At 38.4% G+C, this 20265-nt stretch overlaps 1 protein-coding gene and 1 long non-coding RNA gene across 4 annotated transcripts in view; one reads left to right on the forward strand and one right to left on the reverse strand.

Moving 5' to 3' along the window:
* Positions 1–3052: 3052 nt before the first annotated feature.
* Positions 3053–6031, reverse strand: LOC139961875 (uncharacterized). Its single transcript, XR_011791057.1, has 3 exons — positions 5406–6031; positions 4572–4728; positions 3053–4296 (listed from the first exon to the last, which is right to left on the reverse strand). It is a non-coding gene; the product is annotated as an uncharacterized lncRNA (long non-coding RNA).
* A 5257-nt stretch (positions 6032–11288) lies between these two features.
* The window catches only part of LOC139960962 (uncharacterized), a 38862-nt gene continuing 29885 nt past the window's right edge, over positions 11289–20265 (forward strand). Inside the window, exons 1-2 of one of the 3 annotated variants that reach the window (XM_071959691.1) lie at positions 11289–11577; positions 12283–12506. In XM_071959691.1, coding sequence (XP_071815792.1) covers positions 12339–12506 — 168 coding nt within the window. In that variant the 5' untranslated portion in view covers positions 11289–11577; positions 12283–12338. Of the gene's footprint in view, positions 11578–11611; positions 11792–12282; positions 12507–20265 lie in introns of those variants that run through there. The other 2 variants (XM_071959693.1, XM_071959692.1) reach the window with 2 other exon arrangements.

The following is a 20265-nucleotide window of genomic DNA, read 5'->3' on the forward strand; positions in this document are numbered from 1 at the left end:
GTCAGGGGGTGTCATGCCATATTGATCATATAGTTAGAAGCTTTGCCAAAGATACCACCAGTTTCCATATAAGACTCTAATTCTTTAACCTTTTTCCGGGCGAATGGTGCCCAATAAAATCCTAACACTTTGAAGAATTTGTATCTTCCCAACTCTTCTAGCTATAGACTTTGATTGAGTGTTAGAATAACATACAGATATATTCAAAAATATTTAAGAGGGGGGTGGCTATTGATGTTTATTTCCAAAAAAAAAATCAAACGTTTTTTTATGAAAAAATGTGAAAATTCCACACTTTGACTTTTTATTTCTTCAAAAAAAACTAGGCTCCACTTAGAAACAGACCAGCACCTTCATAATTGTTCTAGAACAATCCCAACACATAAAAAAAATACCTGAAAAGATCAGGGCTATAGAGAATTGAACATTGAATTATCATCGGAATATTGCCAAAAACCGAACAAAAAGTTCAAAAAAACTCTTCATTGTTTCAAAAAAATCATATCTCGGTCACCCTACCCCAGGCGCGGCGGAACGGAAAAATTATTGGGGGGGCTAATGCGTGGAGATTATCTAAGCGGAGCGCCACCATCGGTTGGCGCGGGGCGTACAAGAAAATTTTGGGTTTTTTCAAAGCCCCAGATGGCCGGAAACGGCACTTCCCGAGTGTTTTATGCTGCGAATACCTAGCCCTAAAATATGGGTCTCAAGCCTGCAATTTCTCAGATTGCACGTAAAAGTCTGTAAAAACATTGTAATTTGTATATTCGATGGTGTTTTAAGAGGGTAGCTATTACTCGTAGTGTACTCGCAAAGACGTTATTGAGTGTAGTAAGGGCAGTGGCGGAGCTAGGGGTATTGGTCAGGGGGGCAAGAATGGTCTGTAGGGGCGCTTTCGACACTATCTAAGCGGAGCGCCACCACAGGTTGGCGCGGAGCGTACAGAAAATTTTTGAGTAAAGTTACTCCCTAGATTGCAGGAAATGACCCTATCCGGGCCTTGCTAATTTGCAGATAAACGGAGAATAAATAGGTGTCGTCGCCATTTTGTTGGAAAATTACACCAACAGAATATGACAAATGTCAATAGGTATATGAGAGCGCAATAAAATAGTCAATAATCGCGAATAAGTTCAAAGTAGTGAAAAGCTGAAAATGGCGCCAGCAGTCCATTTGAGTCCGTCAGGAGGGGGGGGGGGATCCGCCCCCTGACTGTATATATGGACGCTCCGCCACTAAGTAAGGGGATGTTGGAGAACTGGCTGAAATGAGGCAAGTCATTGGCCTAAGACGAAGTTGTGTTACGCTTACCGGTACTCACACTCACTGCTTCCACTTTTCACGGGGCGTGAAGACGCGGTTGGGGTTACAATGTGGTCTATAGCCAGGGGACGGGCCGAGGGACCAGGGTCCCCCAGCAATTACTAAAATTATTACACCTATATAGTATACGTGTGCATCGGACAGATCGACAAGTATGCATTGAAAAATGGGCAGATGCACGTTTCGGAGCCTTGGTAAATATTGGGGGGGCTTATCATGCATTAGCCCCCTCAACTTTTTCATTGGGGGGCTGAGCCCCCCCAAGCCCCCCCCCCCCCGGTTCCGCCGCCACTGCCCTACCCCCTTTTTCAAAACAAGTAATAAATATTAAGTTCTTTACAGGCTTCCTTACAAAAGTAAAGCGATGATTATCGGCATATCGCCGCCACCAATTCGTTGTAAGAAATATTGCAAAATGGGTAGAGGGAATGCAGTGCACATTTCGTGGAACGTGTATTGTATGTACGCTTATTGGTAATGTGTTGAATAGCCTGGAGGAGGGGGATGCCCCAGTTCTGATGCCAATCATTGTATCTCGGTCATTTTTCATCCAATTTCCACAATTTCAGCCAAAAATGTTAGGAAATATTTTAGATAATACTATTTTAACATAAAATACACCCCCCAAAAAAGTTTTTTACTATTGGTATAGTATGTATTCCACAATATGCTATGTGAGGACGTAATTTGCATAAATGTTCTTGTTACAATCCCTTTTTCAACCAATTTCCAAATAGGCCATCAGCTGAAGCTCAAAATGTGGCTGTAAAATCAGTTTCGTTCCAGCAACACCGGGTCTAGATTTTTAATGCATTTTGGGGTAGTTTAATGCATCACAAACATTATATCAAAAGTTCTCCAGAAAATTTCCTGCAGTATTTTTGTAAGAAACCCTTGAAATTGGGTATGTTATGTAGACATTACGTGCTACGATGCTATGTATTAGGAACACATGTGCTAACGTTAGATTTGGTACAGTGGTGCATACATACCACTCTTTTCTTATATGTTAAATTACGACTGATATATTTTTTTTGTATAATAGTTGGGTCAGGGTTACAAGAATGGTGGAAGAGGATTCTGGTCTAAGGGTCAGTGAGGGTTGTTTTCAGGCATTACAAGTTGTGCCCCCCCCCCTCCATTTTCGCCAAAATGGTAAAAAATCACATTTTCAACTTTGAAATATGAAATACAATTTTTGCACATTATAACTTAAGGGTTTTAATTATAAATATGTACCACTTTTAATAAACTCAGATATAATGCTTTGTAATAAATCAAATATTTTTAGATTTTCCCCCTATGTTATGAATGCATTTCGTCTGTGCATGTATGCGTAAATATACACATATAATGAAAAGTTCCTCTCCATAATTGTTACACTCCCCATCCAAACTGTTTTACAAATGCGACCCCCTCCCCCTCTACTTTACATGTAGCTAAATCCCTAGTTACAATGAGATGTACCAATGCTCCAAGACCAGTGAGCTATTTCTTTTGTATAAATCAATATATAAGTTGGCACACTAAGACGTCATGGCATATCGTAGATGTGAAATAAAGTTATAGTCGGTATATATCCGTTACCTTAGTACTCTTTCTACAGTCTCCTGCAAAACTAGGTACTTTCTCCTTGTTACTGAAACGACATGTTTATAATTCGTATTCCTGCAAAAAGAGTTTCCAAGGGAGTTAACGCATAAAAGAAAAGGTCGACAAGGTTTCGAATGGTATTTTGAATAATAATAGTTCTATATTCTACAAATAATATGAATAATAAAGGTGAATGGTACAAATAAGTGAATAACGAAGACAGTTAACTTAAGCCCCAGATATAAAGAAATAATGTATCTATTAAGACTGGGTCGATACACTCAATGGTGTAGTAGAGCTGGGCCTTTGCGATGATTCAAGATACAGGTTCTTCATCAAAAGGCGCGGTGCGGAATTAATAAGTGATTAAAAGTTCATCCAAGGACAGTTGTACTAGTCTTAACAGTATCCACTTCAATTCACTGCATGTAAGTCCGATATGGTATGGAAAAGGGAAAGTCTATTCCGTAGTAGAGGTGAAGATAATTAGATGAAATAAAAGTCACTAAAGACTTGAATATCCTTCAGTCAAAACTTGAACAGATGCACAGAACATATTAACAATATGAATAAAACAGGTAACGAAATGTTACGGCAAACAATAAAGAACCGTGATATTGGAACAGGGTCAGGGGCGATGGTTCCCCAACAACAGTATATAAACCTTTGACTGGTTTCAGGACGCGGTATTTGCGTCATCGTCATCAGTAAATGTAGTTGTGAATATGCAAGAGGTAAAGCATGCCCATAACACCCTCCTCCCCCTCCCATCCCCTGTAAAAAAAAAGTGTGATTTGAAGAAAATGTGGATATTTATCAAAGGTGTCTGGTAGGTAGGGTAATCTACGTAAAACTACTAATAGCTAAAATGAATATATGAATAAGATCATGTTTACTGGTTCCTTTAAACTCTGGGGAACAAAATAATGACAACATGACTTTGAAAAAGTTAACCCTCTGCACAAACTTCAAACTTGATTAAAATTTCAGACTAAGATATCGAGATTTAACACCATCACAGTTCATCCTCCAAATCATCTTCCCCTGCATCAACAATCTCAACATCTTCTTGGAAGTTGCTGCAATTTCTATATTTACATAGGTCTGTACACGGTAGTTGTGCATTCATTCAGGAACATCTTCATTTAAGACATTTGCCAACTCTACAGCTACTGCTGACACACTGAAGCAAAACATCTGGGTCAGGTGGCTTCGTCATCCAAGTGATTATAAGGTCATCATTTTCAAGTTTACATCCATGTCCCTCTGGTGAGAGTGCATCAATCCTTGGCTGCAATGCCCTACTGTGAATAGCAGCCTGGTTGGTGCAGCGCTTAACATGCTGGATCAGAGCATCTTTTGTTGGTGGTAAACTCTGCTCTGAGGAGGAGATGAACAGAACACCTTGTACCATGAAATTGGATATTTTTGAGTCTCACATTTTATGATGGGGTACCAATATAATTACAATTCAGATACAAATATGTTGCAAATTTCTTTAATAATTTCAATGGAAAGATTAACCTGATATATATTGCATCTCAAAGCGTTTAGAGAATTTTTTAATTTTCCTTGGGGGAGGACCCCCATATTCCAAAAGTCCTAGATCCACCCCTGAACACTCAATGAACCACACATTGAAGAGAGTACTTTACCTTTCAAGATCTGTATGTCTTCCTTGTCAAGAATTGTATCTAGTTTCTTCAACATAGAGAGTGGTACCTCACTTCAATGGCAACACGGTCTTTTCCTCTAATATTCATAAAATCTGGGCTCATCTTTTTTCCGCTCTGCAGCTTGTCGAAGCAATACCTTAATAAAATGAAATAAAAAAAGCAAATTGTTTTGCATTTTCTGTTGATCAAAATGTAAGTTTGAACAAATAAGAACTAAGACAATTTTATTTATATACCATGTGATCTGCTCATCTTCTATGGACAAACAAAGACACATTCAAATTTTGCAAACCAGTGTCATGCAAAAAAGAATTAAAACAGGCTTTTTTTGACAGTACAGTACATTATCTCTTAATGTTATGGTTTAAATTATACAGTGGTAGATTATATCTGTTACTAATAATAAAGGAGACAGATACTTGTTCATTTTGGTAAAGCTAGACAGGCTGACCATAAGACCTTGCAAACCTAACCTTATTGCACCTTTGTTACACTTATTTTTCTAACTAATATAATATCTCTATCATTCAAATAAAGGGCCACAGTAAGAAAACTATGAAGCCTGTATTTAACACTTAGGCTAGTGCCCCAGATGGAGAATTTGAAACAAATTTCCGTTCCTACCACCTTATAACAAAACAAATCAGATGACCATGCCACTAAGTAATTATATTATGTTCAGGTCCAACACTGTGCCCTTTGACTTGGATTCTATCCCTTAAGAGCAACTGATCTTGCATTATGCAACTTCTCTTAACACTTCAACTATGCCACAGAAGTACAAGTAGAGTCGTGTAGTATGCTTAGGCTTACCTCCATCGAAAGTCTCTGCCTGCTGCAGCTTGTCCCATTTGCAACGCCTAGTAATGTATTGTTTCTTTTCCCACATATAATAAATTGAACAGGCAATACACCAGAGCTTCTGCTTGGTTTCCTCGATCTTTTCCGTCAATTCTTCGTTTAAAATCATATGGGGTCTCCTCTGGAACTGTCCGTTTTCTTGCAGCAATGTGCTTGCTATCAATGAACCGCCTGTAACACTTATCGTGGAACCCCATCATACTATGCTGTTGAACACACGCTTGATCGTAGTAGGCCATGGAGTAATCAGTAGTACGGCGATATCACTGTCTCCGCCGCTGAGATTAAGCCAATCTTTAGCGCAGGAAGTAACTTTATTCCATCGTTTATTCGTCAGTGCCTTGAATGCTTCAAATTTTACAGATTCAATGTGCACTGAGCACTGTAGATTTCCGTGTGTCGGAGACTAACTAGCGCCCGTGGGAGCCGCCATGTTTGTTGTTTTCTACAAAGATTGCACACAGAACTCATGGCTCATTGGACAATTCATATCACATGGTACAGATATCTCACTGGCGCACAACTTTTGAACGTAAAACGGCAGGTTTCTTAACATTCGCAATAAAAAATATAGTTCGATCTTTCGAGCGGAATTGCAAAAAAACTGCAAGAAAGTACATGGAGAACTTTTGGATCATTAATCTTAGTTAATTTATGTATTCAATGCTGTAGAGAAATTTTAGACCCGCAGTTGCTGGAACGAAACAAGCGAATTTCGACCTTCAGCTGATGGCCTAAAAATAAGATAATACTAATTTCACATTAAATACACCAAAAACAATAAGGTTTATTGCTATTGCCAGTATGTATTCCAAAATAAGCTATTTGGGACCTAATTTGCAAATTTGCATAGATAATTCGCCCAAACTTAGTGAAAATTATCAGATGTGAAATCAAAAATTTTTACCTTTTACATTGATACAAAGATTCTTGTACAAAATATTCCTCTGAATCAGTGATGTAAGTTGAGTCAAAGAAAAATCACTTTCTGCTGAAACTAAACTAGGTCACACTGGCGACAAGGCTATTGAGCCCTGTCGCACACCTCAACACAGGGATGAGTTATTTAGACGCACCCTATAAGTATCGTGGGGAGGCGGAGAGGGTGAGTAAATGGTCATGCACCAAGAATGACAGAGTAATGATGTTCATACGAGCTGATGCCGCCACTTACAAGTGGCGGCATCCATTCGCCATTTTATACACCACTCTCTGTACTTTGATCTGACTTCCTTCCCCTTCCCCTTCCCGCCCCTAACTTCGGTATAGATGTCGCTAAAATATTAAGGAATTGTAATGACACTTTTCGACGGTACTGAATACATGTGTTTCATTATGGTCAACACCTATACGTGTCAACATAACCGGTACATAAAATGACTGGCATTAACTTGCGCAGAGCACAATTCGCAGTAAATTATTTCAACATAGCTGAAAAGAGAGGTGTTGGTGGGTGGGGGGGGGGGTGTAGAAATGTGGGTAATAATTGTAGAGCGGAAGAGAAAGGAGACTTTTGCGGACAAATGAGTGTTGTAAACAAACATCACCAGATATGCGTCATTATTTTTATAATATTATTTTATTCGTCGGAAGAAAGGCGGAGGAAACCAGTGTAAACCTGATTGGGCAGCCAGTTGGAACAATTTTTTAATGCTTTTCTTATACAAAATAATACAAAGCTGTTAGCAAGCTGCTTATCCACTAAAGAGCCTGTGTAAGACAATGTGTAAAAGTAAGTGGGTCTGACGTTTCGATCCCAGCAGGATCTTCTTCCGAAGCTGAGTATATACCTCTCTAAACTGTCCTCCCTTATCATGCTTCGAAGCACTCGTACTGACAGTTCCTAACCTTCATCTCATAGAAACATTATATTCACTGCTCGTACTGACACTACGAGTGCTCTGGAAGCGGGACATGGCAGTACATTATAGAAAACAATGCCCCAACTGGGGAAGATTGGGCATACTACAGGTACGAGCAGGTTATTATATGAAATCCAAGATTAAAACTTTCACTGATTCTAGATAGTGAGACAATAAATACAGAAAGAGTCATTTGCAATGTAGAATTACGAATCAACTTTGCGCTTCGGATGTATCAAATCAACACACAACCTATAATTCCATCTTTCTCAGAATGCGGTCAAAGATTTCTTGGGGGGGGGGGGGCGAAAGGGGAGGGGCCTATGGTGGGTGAGTCTCTAAGGGGGATCCGCCGAAAATTGTGGTCAGTAAAATTCGAACGGAAACTGACTAAAATATGAGCTCTCGATCGGTCAAAGAAAACCGACATTAAAGTCCCATTAGAAGTGTACGCGGTTGCGGCCATATAGTTCATGAGTGCAAAAACTTATAATGTAAAAATTTGAGGAAGATGGCGATGGGAACCGAATACATTCCCCCCTGAAACTGACGGGATCAATAAATCGATCATTCCCGATTGATGTCAATACAGTAATTATAGTTCACAACTTTTGTGTTCATGTGTAAATGGGCGAATCACGTAAATGGTAGATATAAATATGAGCCACCATAGGGGGGGGGTGGGGTATAAAAGATTAACGAAATGATGTTTGCTCTTGTTATCTGACTGGACGATGATTCGAAGATATTTCCCGGGTACCTTCCAGAAAAAAAATGCCAAAATTGTCAAGAAATGGGCAAAGGTAAAAGAGAAATCATGCACTGTTAGGCTACCTATCCCGTAAATGATATGTTCTAGCACAGTGATAGTTGCAGTATCTTTCATTTGTTCAAGGAAACGTTATCTGTATCTGCTGACTATTCGTGATTACGATTACCCAAGTCGTTATCCGGAGGTGGTATATGCTTCCGAATAGTCGGTTCTAGTATAGCTACACACTGATATAGCATGAATCTTTACGCAGGGGCGTAGCGAAGGGTTTTTTGCTGGGGGGGGTGTGGAGACTTTGATTTGCCGACGGATCTGGAAGTGGTGACTGAAATGGGGGAGGGGTCTAAGGGGAGGGGGTGTTCCCCTCCCCTTTGGCAAATTTTTTAGTTTTGAAACGTCCTTAGATGCAATCTGGTGCATATTTAAGTCAAATTTGATTTGCCGACGGATCTGGAAGTGGTGACTGAAATGGGGGAGGGGTCTAATTTTTAGTTTTGAAACGTCCTTAGATGCAATCTGATGTATATTTTAAGTCAAATTTGATTTGCCGACGGATCTGGGAAGTGGTGACTGAAATGGGGGAGGGGTCTAAGGGGAGGGGGTGTCCCCCTCCCCTTTTGAAAAGTTTTAGTTTTGAAACGTCCTTAGATGCAATCTGGTGCATATTTTAAGTCAAATTTGATTTGCCGACGGATCTGGAAGTGGTGACTGAAATGGGGGAGGGGTCTAAGGGTAGGGGGTCTACCCCTCCCCTTTGGAAAAAATAGTTTGAACGTCCTTAGATGCAATCTGGTGCATATTTTAAGTCAAATTTGGCACGGAAGAAGCTCCCGTTCTCCTTTTTCTATTCAGCTTTCCTTCTTTCTTCCCCTTCCGCTCTCTTCACCTTTTCTCCTTTTGCCGACAGACCCAAAATTTGCCGACAGCGACCAAATTATTGGGGGGTGTGACACCCCCCACACCCCCCCCCACACCCCCCCCGCTCGCTACGCCCCTGAGTACAAGGCTCTAATCGTGATTACGAGTACAAATTAACGAGGGACAGTATGAATACAGGCAATCATGCTAAAATACGAATACAGGGCTCTAATCGTGCTCACGAGTACAAATCCATGAGGGTGAGTATGAACACCGCCACTCCTGCTAAAATATGAGTACAAGGCTCTAATCGTGCTTACGAGTACAAATCCATGACGGAGAGTATGAATACAGGCAATCATGCTCAAATACGAGTACAAGGCTCTAATCGTGATTACGATTACAAATTAATGAGGGGGAGTATGAATACAGGCAATCCATGCTAAAATACGAGCACGAGAACGGATTCACTACAAGTTTGTTGTGAAGCACAATTATGCAAGAAATTTAGTTTAATTAAGTAAATTCGTAGTTAGAAAAAGTACATTTAAATCGAGACTACACCGGTCCCAAGCGTGGGGGGGGGGGTGGGGTGGGTAGAAGATAGTATAGCACAAACTTGAGTGTACACCTAATTTATATATAGCCAAATATGCCTCAAAATACATCTTTGGACGTATCAATTGTTTTTGTTCGGGTGGATGGGAAGAAGATCCTTGAGACTCGGCTTCACCGGCCTCAGGACCACACCCCCATTTTATAAAAACCCTTGGGAACGCCCCTGTGGGTATATTTAGTGCAATGCATATTCATTAATTTTACAGTGACAAACATGTATAGTAAAGTGAAACGATAAATTACTCTTCGAAAAAGCCTAAAAATAAAGTAAGGCTATAAAATAAAATTTCTAATTCCTTTAATTGATACTATAGAAAACTACGGAGCTCATCACAAGTATAGATATGCATGCATAGATGTGCATTCATTCTTATGCATATTCGACAATGTACTTCCTTATTAAGTTGGTTTATTATGTACTATAGAGATTGCTTTCGATTTGTTACATTTGAGTTGATTACTTAAGTGTTTTTACATCGATAAAGTAAAAGTAATACTGAACTTGACTACATCAATATTATCACGAAAAATAGACTTTTTGCGATTATTCAAACGTAAGCAGAAGCGAGAACGTGTTTCACCTATACATTATTGCCGTGTTTGCAAAAGTACACAGAATAATATGTAAATAACATTAATAGAATCATAAGAGAGGGAAGGGGGTCCTACAGACCATAGTCAACATTGGGAATTTTGACCTCGATCGGTGCCCGGGGTAATATTGGCCATATTTGGCTTCGACGTTTACCGAAACGGAAATTACCTGCGGAGGTGGAAACTGGGGGGAGTCTGGAGGAAGTGAGTAGAATTCTAAGGTTGGGGGGTCACAGTTACGGAACGTTGGCATGGGGGGTACCTTAAACGCTTCTCATACAGAATGATCGTCATGGAATACAGCAAACTCCTATAGGCCTATTTGATAGAGCTCATAAAGGATTTGATGAGGTGGTTATTAGTAACAAACGGAATAGGCTACGTATGTTAGGACTTTATACAGGGGCGTAGCGAAGGGTTTTTTGTTGGGGGTGTGGAGAATTTGATTTGCCGACGGATCTGGAAGTGGTGACTGAAATGGGGGAGGGGTCTAATTTTTAGTTTTGAAACGTCCTTAGATGCAATCTGATGTATATTTTAAGTCAAATTTGATTTGCCGACGGATCTGGAAGTGGTGACTGAAATGGGGGAGGGGTCTAAGGGGAGGGGGTCTACCCCTCCCCTTTGGAAAACTTTTAGTTTTGAAACGTCCTTAGATGCAATCTGGTGCATATTTTAAGTCAAATTTGGCACGGAAGAAGCTCCCGTTCTCCTTTTTCTATTCAGCTTTCCTTCTTTCTTCCCCTTCCGCTCTCTTCACCTTTTCTCCTTTTGCCGACAGACCCAAAATTTGCCGACAGCGACCAAATTATTGGGGGGTGTGACACCCCCCCCCCACACCCCCCGCTCGCTACGCCCCTGTCTTTACGGTAAGACAAGTATCACCGAATTTGAAAACTTCACATCTTCTCCATACAAAAATGTCTGAGGAATAAAGTTTTGGAACTACAGATGCAGACAATTTTCCCCAGCAAACTGAGTCAGTTTCTTTGTAACGAGTCATACAACGAGATACAGCTCTGAGCAAAAACGATCTGCACATAATAGAGGGCGAACCAACAAAACAACACTGTTCACAAAACCGTCAAAAAGTTATCGTGGATAGTCCATGCCTCGCCGTTCATTGGCTGTACTCAATTTCTATGAGTGGCCCTTATCAGCTGGTGACGTCTAACGGACTTTACTCGTGATAATGTTATCTGGAATCACATTTTATTTACTCATTGGACTTCATATTTATCTGACGTAAGGCTAATTTACGGTTACCAAGAAAAGTCAACGTAGTCTACCGTATGTTGCAATTTGACCATAGTTTAACGAGCTATTGTGTTTCTGCAGATTTGGCGAATTTGGAAGATCAAATGTATGTCAACTTGAACTTTGGAGGCTGCGGTGGTCGATGACATCGGTGACTTTCTTGGTAGGAAAGACTATTGTACTTTTTTAATGCTAGATTTGTAGTATACTTGTTGATAATACTGTACTACGACCGCAGGATTATTACGAGCATAAACTGAAACAGACCCCGAGATTTTTAATCAAAGTGCATAATCTTCGCAAGTGAAAGATGTCGAATTCATAACCGCCTGTTAAACAAGATATGTAGGCCAATATAAGTTAGCTCAGAGTGTATGGTAAGCCATATTTCATTAAAATCACCTTAGGGAAGCAGGCGTCACAGGCCTAACTTTTAGGTAGGCATAACTTATTAATAAGTAAAGCCTAGGATAGGAAGTGATTCAAGAACGATGAATGCAATTTGACCGAGGCTAGGAGTAGAAATTTGCCTTATACTAGCCACAATGTTAGGCCAAGCAAGTTTATTTTCTAACGACCCGAGTATTTTCTACCCAGACAGTTAATTATCAGTTTAAAATTATAAGCTATTTCAAGGCAGCAATGTGAACAGTAACTTCCACTATTAATATTAGTAGTATAAGTTTTGAATATGGGCCTAGGCCTATAGTATAGGTGCCTGCATAGCCTAGACCCTGGGTCTAATTTAAGTTGTATTTTTTCACACATTGATCTTTTGCACATTTATACTTCCCATCTGATTTTATTTTAAAAATCCACAATATTTGTTAATGAAAATAATGTTTAACACATCTTTTTGTCACAACAGTTGAAGTTCCCACCAAAGAATATTAAACTGAAAATGGTTTAATCATTGCTTGACTGATGACATTGCTTGATCAAATGATGACAATTACCCTTGATTGTAAGATGGCCACCAAACCATTGGCAGTGAAATTCCTAGTTACCATGGTGATGATGTACCTTATGTCAGTAATCAGAGCACAAGACTGTTGCACATATCCATCTTTAGAAACAGATGATGAATACCAGGTAAGTCCAGATTGCCATATTTATCAAATTTATTATGTTTAGCCACTATGCCAATTATGGTGACCAGTTATAGACACAAAGGGGGGGGAGGGTTAATTCAGCTCTCAAAAGTCCCATCTGTTATATACTCTCCGAACATATCAAGTTGAGATGACATACTGCATCACCAAGTCTCTACTTGGAGTTCATAGAAATATTACTTTGACCCCAACAGGATGGTTTCTAAGTCAACGTGGATAATGGATACAATTTTTGGTGTATAAAATATGGTGTGGAATTAAAGTAAGCAAAATTCTAATAATTATTACTCAGATCTCATGATTAATATAGAATCTATCCACTCTTTTTGTGTGTGTAAGAGGGGTAAGTGGGATTCAGTGGGTTGGGGGTGGGGTAGAAAAGAATATCTGTTGGGAGATGAACTAAAACATTTTCTATGACCAGACATCAATCAAACAGTGATTCAATCCATTTAAATAACCAAGTTGTAATACAGTACCAACTGCAGTGGCATTGGTGTTCGCACACATTTGCCTAACCAACTTGTAGAGTAGACACCAGTACTAAAATGCTCAGCATTTCTCGTTTACAGCAACATGCATACAGTGTACTGCACGTACATGTACAAGTGTTGTTGACTTAACATTTAGGTGTGTATAGCCTTCCTTCTTTATGAAAGCTCTCTGCAACCTTCAACCGTTTTGTGCCTGGCATGAACAGATCTACATAACACCTTTTCAGCTAACTGGGACAGGTGTGAATTTTTATCAAAAGCAACTTTAGTGGGATCATAATCATCATCCATGTGTATTAAATATCAATCACTTCACATAGAAACGTCGGTTTCAGTTTATGCATCCCATTTATACTTACGTATTTTGTGACCTATAAGAGCCCTGAATGGCATTATAAAACGGTGGAGTTTTTGTCAACATGTGTGATACATAACACATACATATATACGAGGTAAAATTTATTGCCCGTCTTCAACGAAAGCGACAATCAAGGCTTTTGAAAAACTTTTATGGCACAGGAAGAGAAATATTTCCTTATTTTGTACTTGTGTGTATACTCATCAGTTAGAGATTTCATGTTTTCTAAGTAAGAATGCACTTTTGTATGCACGCAGCCATCTGTAGTTTGACATCTCATATCTCTCCAGCATTGCTATAGAATTCATTTTGAAACAAGAAACTTTCCAGAGTGCACTTCACATTATGGTTGCACTGAACTGGACCTGCCATATGTTGGTACGGGCATTTCAAAACGGTATGCATTTTTTTTTTTTTGGCCATACACATGAACATTACGTGTTACAAAACTTTGGAGCTTTTAAAAGTGCTGTACAAATCTTGAGCGCTTAATTATTCTCTGTAAATACCTCATTACCAACTAAAAACAAGTTAATGACACATATTTATTGTAGAAACCTTGTTGAATAGTATTGCAGCACTTGGTGTTTGTAATACATGACTCATTTCATAAAACAGAAAAGAAGGATGGTATTCAGTCTGTGTATCTAAACTGTTCTTTTACAAGTCAGTGATTTTGAATATCTTCTACAAACAATGCACATGATAGGCTACTATGTGTAATACATGTACTCCTTTCATCGCAAATGCCTTTGTACTGTAGCTATGCTGGCAATAACACAGCCAGAGTGAACTAAGTTCAAGGTAGCGGTAATAGCGAGAGAGATATTTTTGCACTGCAATACAACGAAAGTGCGAGTGAAGGCAATGTGTTCATCTTCATCCTACCACCTATGGACAGGATTCTAAAGCAATGTCATCAATTAATTTCCCAAAAGGATGTCAGAAAGTTTAACAAAATATTTGAGCAAATTGATAGGGTGAAAAATTAACTTGCCACCAAGGAGAGTGAACAGTTGATGAAACAGCATCAAAGGATCTCTGCAAGTCTCTTTACTTATGTGCACCCCAAACAGCCACAGATTCAGGGGCTGGTGTGGGGATGTAAACCTCCCCTCCCCCTCAACTCTTTATGTTTTTTTCAATCTCATACAAGAATTATAAAATATAAAATAAAACTTGCATTTGTAAGCAATATGTTGCATCGGCAAAAAGCCATGATGCCCCTGATAATTTGCTGAGGTGCCCAATCCACCCAGCCGACGGCAAAAGTTGCCGTCATGTCTTGTTTGTTTCTCCATCGGTGCCCCGACCATCTTTCAGTGCTATACATTCTGAGAATTACACTATTAGTTACACGTACAGAGTAACCCATTCGTCCTTCGCATTGAAGACTTGCACCAAACCGCGTGCCACCTCTGAAAAAGTTAACTATCTGTTGCTTGCAAGTGAAGTTTTTTCTTGTAGCTACAAATTGCAGACATTAATGAAAATGAAATGTGATACCTTGTTATCTTAAGCTTGACCTGAGATGTCCATCGCTGCTATGTATACTGTGTTGTGGGTATTGACACATGTAACTGCATATATTGACTGTGCACTAGTATCTAAGTACCGACGGTAGCAAGCTGTGTGTGTATTTTCTGGGATCGATGGTGGTGTCTAACACTTCTGTTACACCTCATTGGAACTAAGTCGGAGACATTTCTTTGTGCGCGAGTCTTCACACCCTTTAAGTCAATGGGACTTATTCATTGAGTTAACTGTAAAATTTATCCATATAGACCTAAGTTACTAAATAATCCTTTTTTTCCTTTTTTTCTTGCAAAGTGCCTACAAAAAAAGAGCTTTCACTTTACAATTTAAACATATACTGAGTCATAAAAATAATTGGAGCATGCAATATATATTTGCATTTCTTGCCTGCATATAGTTGGCTCTTTGTCACCAATAATCAGTCAACAGACCTGCAGTCTGCTGCAGAGTATTGTTGCATGGACCTACCAAAGTTTTACATGATGATGATTAGTAAAGGTGGAAGTACAGTACAACACCCTCTCAGATTCTTGTCTCCATGTTTAAATGTTTACTAAGTCTAATACTGATTTCATTCCCTTATGTGAAAATTCATCACCTATGCATCTTGCTTTTGCTTAAATTCCATAAAAGTTTGTAGACAAAGAAAACCCAAGTTTGGAGTCGGGCGGCTCTTCCTAGGAGTCAAATTTGAGGTGAAAGTTGTATTGTTCAGGTAGTGAAGCTACAATATAAAGGAATTCATATTAAAATAGTAAATAATTGGGTTCAAATTGGGACTTTGTTAATATTGAATGGTTACGTGACAGGGAATTTAGACCTACAGGTACGACCTAATGCAGAAACAGACTTTAATGCGTATTTTTTTTTTGTATCGCATTTTATACAATCCCACCGCTTTGATGAATCTGTTCTTGATAGGTTTTAGCCCAAAATTAAATTATTTTAAACACAGAATTTGTGAAAAAGAAGATAAAAAGTAACAATCATGATGCATTTTTAAACAACAGTGCTGTAAACTACTTATGACTAAAATATTAAAGACACACTTGTTGCTCAGCTAGTCTAGATTTATGATTAATTAATAATATGACTAATCAAAATACTTTACTTCGTTAATTGGGGTCAGTCTGCACTGTGTAATATCTTGCTGTTATACACAAGGGAAGGCTGATTATACATGTGTTACTTGTACATGATCAAAGTCCAATCCCTTTAGTTTTGAGTAAACAAAATGGTAGCTTATCAGTATTCTGTTACCCAAAGCCAAATTTATGGAAGATGCACTAAAGGGGGGTGTATAGGTGCAGGGAGGGGGGGGTGAAGGAGGATAGAAGAGGCACTAAGAGGGGGATCGAGGGGTTTCATATGCCAAGAAGTTAGGCTTCCACTCACTTGATTTATGGCTACTATGTAAAAATTGATTTGTAAACATCGATTGTTGTAAACATCGATTGATGTAAACATCGGAGAGGAAACTCTTCAACGGCTCTTGATTATTTACTTATTTTCTGTCGTTAGTGCGTATTTTGGCCACATTTCTGAGGCATTTAACATCATCCTGTGAAACAGGAGGATTTTATTACGAATTTGGCATATCACGTCAATGTAATTTGTACAAGTTTTTCAAACGATACAAGTGCCAAGGCGCCACTTTGCGCCAGGCTATATCTAACCGTTTATGAGTACCTGATCCGCGAAAATGACGCCAAATAGTTTTGTGTTGAAAACCAAGAGTTTGAAGCTTAATTGTTGATGCTAATTTTCATGCTATGGACATATTGAAGTCTTTGGCCAACGACATTGGAAAGAAAAATATTCTAGGATGTGTTAATACTCAAGGGCAGTGGATCTTAACGGTAAAAAAGAAGAAAGATGCCGCACTTATTCAAGAAACTGGATTAAAAATAGGGAATGAGGTAGGCCTATGTGACATCGTGGGAGTGACCAAGACCATAAGTTCTGTTAGTGTTTTCGGAGTCCCAATGTACATTACTGACGATGAAATTTCTGGAAAATTGGAATAGGGATTTAGATAAGGGTATTATGAAGACTACCCCAAGATAAAAAATGGCATCAGATACGTTAGACTCAAATTACCAAACAATGTAAAGTCTCTACCGTACGCAATCACTATAAGGGGAAACTCACCTAAGATTAAAGCACAATGGACAATCACAGGTGTGAAATCTCTGCTTATCAGATGATCACATAATGCAAGAGTGCCCACAATACACATGTATAGAGTGCGGTCAACAAGGGCATTCAACGAACCGCTGCTCTGAAATCCTTTGTTGCCAATGTAACAAGCTGGGTCACATGGGTTATCACTGCGATGAACAGGATGCCAAGGAAATCATCAAGTCGACGCAAAGATAAAACGAACCCTGTCATTGAGTGACGGAGCAGACTGGACAGTCGTAGAGAAGAATATAATGCAAGTCAGCAACAGAGGAAGAACATCCCCAGGCCAAAATCACAACCACCAGGCGATATCATAACTGTAAGGGAATGATCAGAACAAAAATAACATTTATATTCTCTTACCAATATTATTGTTATCACTGATGGCGTCACCTATACTCCACGATAATAACAGCCTCAGGGAAAATAATCTCTCGTGTAAGTACCATAACATAGACTCATATAGCAATCTTCCCCCTCATTACGGTATATCACTGTACCACCGCAACAGTCGTAGCCTAAACAATAACTTTGACGATATTAACACAGCTTTCATTTCTGTATTAAATAATGACTTTACGGTAATTGGATTCGCAGAAAGCTGGTTCAATGATAATTATCCTCCCCTCATAAAAAATGGATAATTACAAACTTGTTGCAAAATATCGTGACAATAAACAGGACGGTGGTGTCTGTTTATTTGTACATAAAGATATAAGTTTTATTTGTAGACCCAACCTATCAATTCTTAATAACTCTATAGAATCTCTCTTTATAGAGGCTACCAACATAAATTCAAAGGATTGTCGGCATAGTCTACAGACCACTTAGTGGTTCTTGAGATGAGTTTTATGTTAATCTGGAAAATATTTTCAGTATCATATCGAATAAAAACTGTAAAACCTACATAATGGGTGATTATAATACCAATCTATAAAAAAGGAGATTCAAATGTATATGAAAATTATCGATTTCATTTCTTTCCTGTTTTTCTTAAAGCATCTAGAACGACTTATATTCAATCGCATATTTAATTTTCTTAACCAATATAATATTCTTTCTTCGATCCGAACATTCTACTGAACTGGCTTTGGCAGATCCAGTTAACAGTTTATATACTAGTCTTAATAATGGCAAAAATTGCATAGGTGTATTCCTCGTAGGCGTTTGACACGATTGATCATACCATCCTTATCAATAAATTATTTTCATATGGCATTAGAGGAACTACTCTCAACTGGCTATATTTCGAACAGATATCAGTATACCTTGTATAAAAACTTTAACTCCGATTTTGCTCAAATTCGTTGCCGCGTTCCACAGGGTTCAGTCTTAGGTCCTTTGTTATTTGTTCTATATATTAACGATATTTGTCATCTTTCCAAACTAGCCAAAATTCTCTTTGCTGATGACACCAGTGTTTTTTTCGAGAGCGACGACATATAATCACATAGTCTTCCAACGTGCCACTGAATTATCACTAAATGTACAAAAATGTAATTATATTGTCTTTAATACTCGTAATACACTTATTTGGAATAAAGATATATATATGGACAGGAAAATAATGAAGCAAGTTATTACTGCTAAGTTTTTAGGTGTATAAATATTGATTGTTAACTTAACTGGCGCAACCATATTTCAACTATATGCAGTATAATTGCACGGAATGTTGGCATATTATCTAAGTTGAAATATTATCTTTCGGAAAACATACTCAGAACACTTTACCAGACCCTGATTGTCCCGCATCTCACTTATTGTTCCATAATTTGGTCTGGTATATACAACACCAACCTCAACAATCTTATCGTACTCCAAAGGGCAGCCATTCGCCACATAATACACTCAGCCACACGTGAGCACACCATTCCCCTATTTAAGAAACTTAATAAACTTAGTAAACTTGCATGATCTCATTAAAGTTAAGCTTGCATTATTTGCCAACAAGACCTGGAATGGATTACTACCAGCTGCCTTTGACTATTTTTTAACCAGTAACAGAGATGTACATAATCATGACACGAGGCATGCTAATCATGCTCACTATAATCTCTACAATACCACCATTGGAACTTTAAGCCTACAGAACCATGCAACAAAAACATGGAATCTTCTAAGGAACGATTTAAAGAGTAAAAGTTCAGTCACATCCTTTAAGAAGTGGTTATGTAAGGAAATAATAACTAGTGACTGATTACTACCAAGTTATACTTGTACATAATTACTACATATGTAATGAACATTTAATTTGTATTTATATTTATGCATGTGTTTATATATTTTTGCTTTTCTTTTCTTTCTTCAGGGAGTCTTCCACACTGTTCAGCTTTTAAGCTTTATGGAAGACTTCCCTCCACTTTGTACTTTTGTGGAAAAACAAATAAATCAAAATAAATGATTGAGTAGTTCAAAGAAACTATTTTTTTTTCTTTCCAAGATCATCCTGTTAAGATATGAGGTTAAAGTAGATTCACCTACTACACTCAGGTCAGATTACAATAGCATTCCACTGAGCTTGGGTCAAATGTATTTGCTAAAGAAGTTTGCTATACTGAATGATACTGATCTGTGTCCTGTAAATCAAATGTTAAATAAAAATCCCCCCCCCCCTCAAAAAAGGCCAAAAACTTTAATGGAATTCAGTCAAAGCATTGTAGTAATTTACTGTAAGGACTTAATTTTTATTGGTAAATGGAAAGTGACAGATCCATTGGCGATTTCTCAGAAGAGGGCCTTCAAGTAGGTAATGAAATAACTCCGGATATAAAGGTGTATAAGAAAACATAAATAAAAAGATAGGAATGCGAGTGCAAAGGGTGATAAATATTTCCCCTGTGTGCCTTGTTTTGAGCAAAAAAGTAAATTTTTTTTTCTATTTTCTTTTTTTAGCTAGTTTTCTTTTAACCACATGCCGCTAATTTATAGCATGAAATACGTGCCAATACAGTGCTTAGTCACATGAAAGTTTGAACATTGATCCGACTTGCAAGCAGGATTCTGATCATTTCCATATAGTGACGCAGTTAACATGGATAATTCTATCATACTATGTTTAGTAGCTGACAGTACTCTATACTTGTTAAGAGGTGTTTTTTATTGCAAGTTAACTTAATTTATAGCAGGTTGTAACATGCACCCCACAGATATCTTCCAAATTATCAAAG

The sequence above is a fragment of the Apostichopus japonicus genome, chromosome 20 (genome assembly GCF_037975245.1).
Source record: "Apostichopus japonicus isolate 1M-3 chromosome 20, ASM3797524v1, whole genome shotgun sequence".
NCBI classification, from domain to species: Eukaryota; Metazoa; Echinodermata; class Holothuroidea; order Aspidochirotida; family Stichopodidae; genus Apostichopus; species Apostichopus japonicus.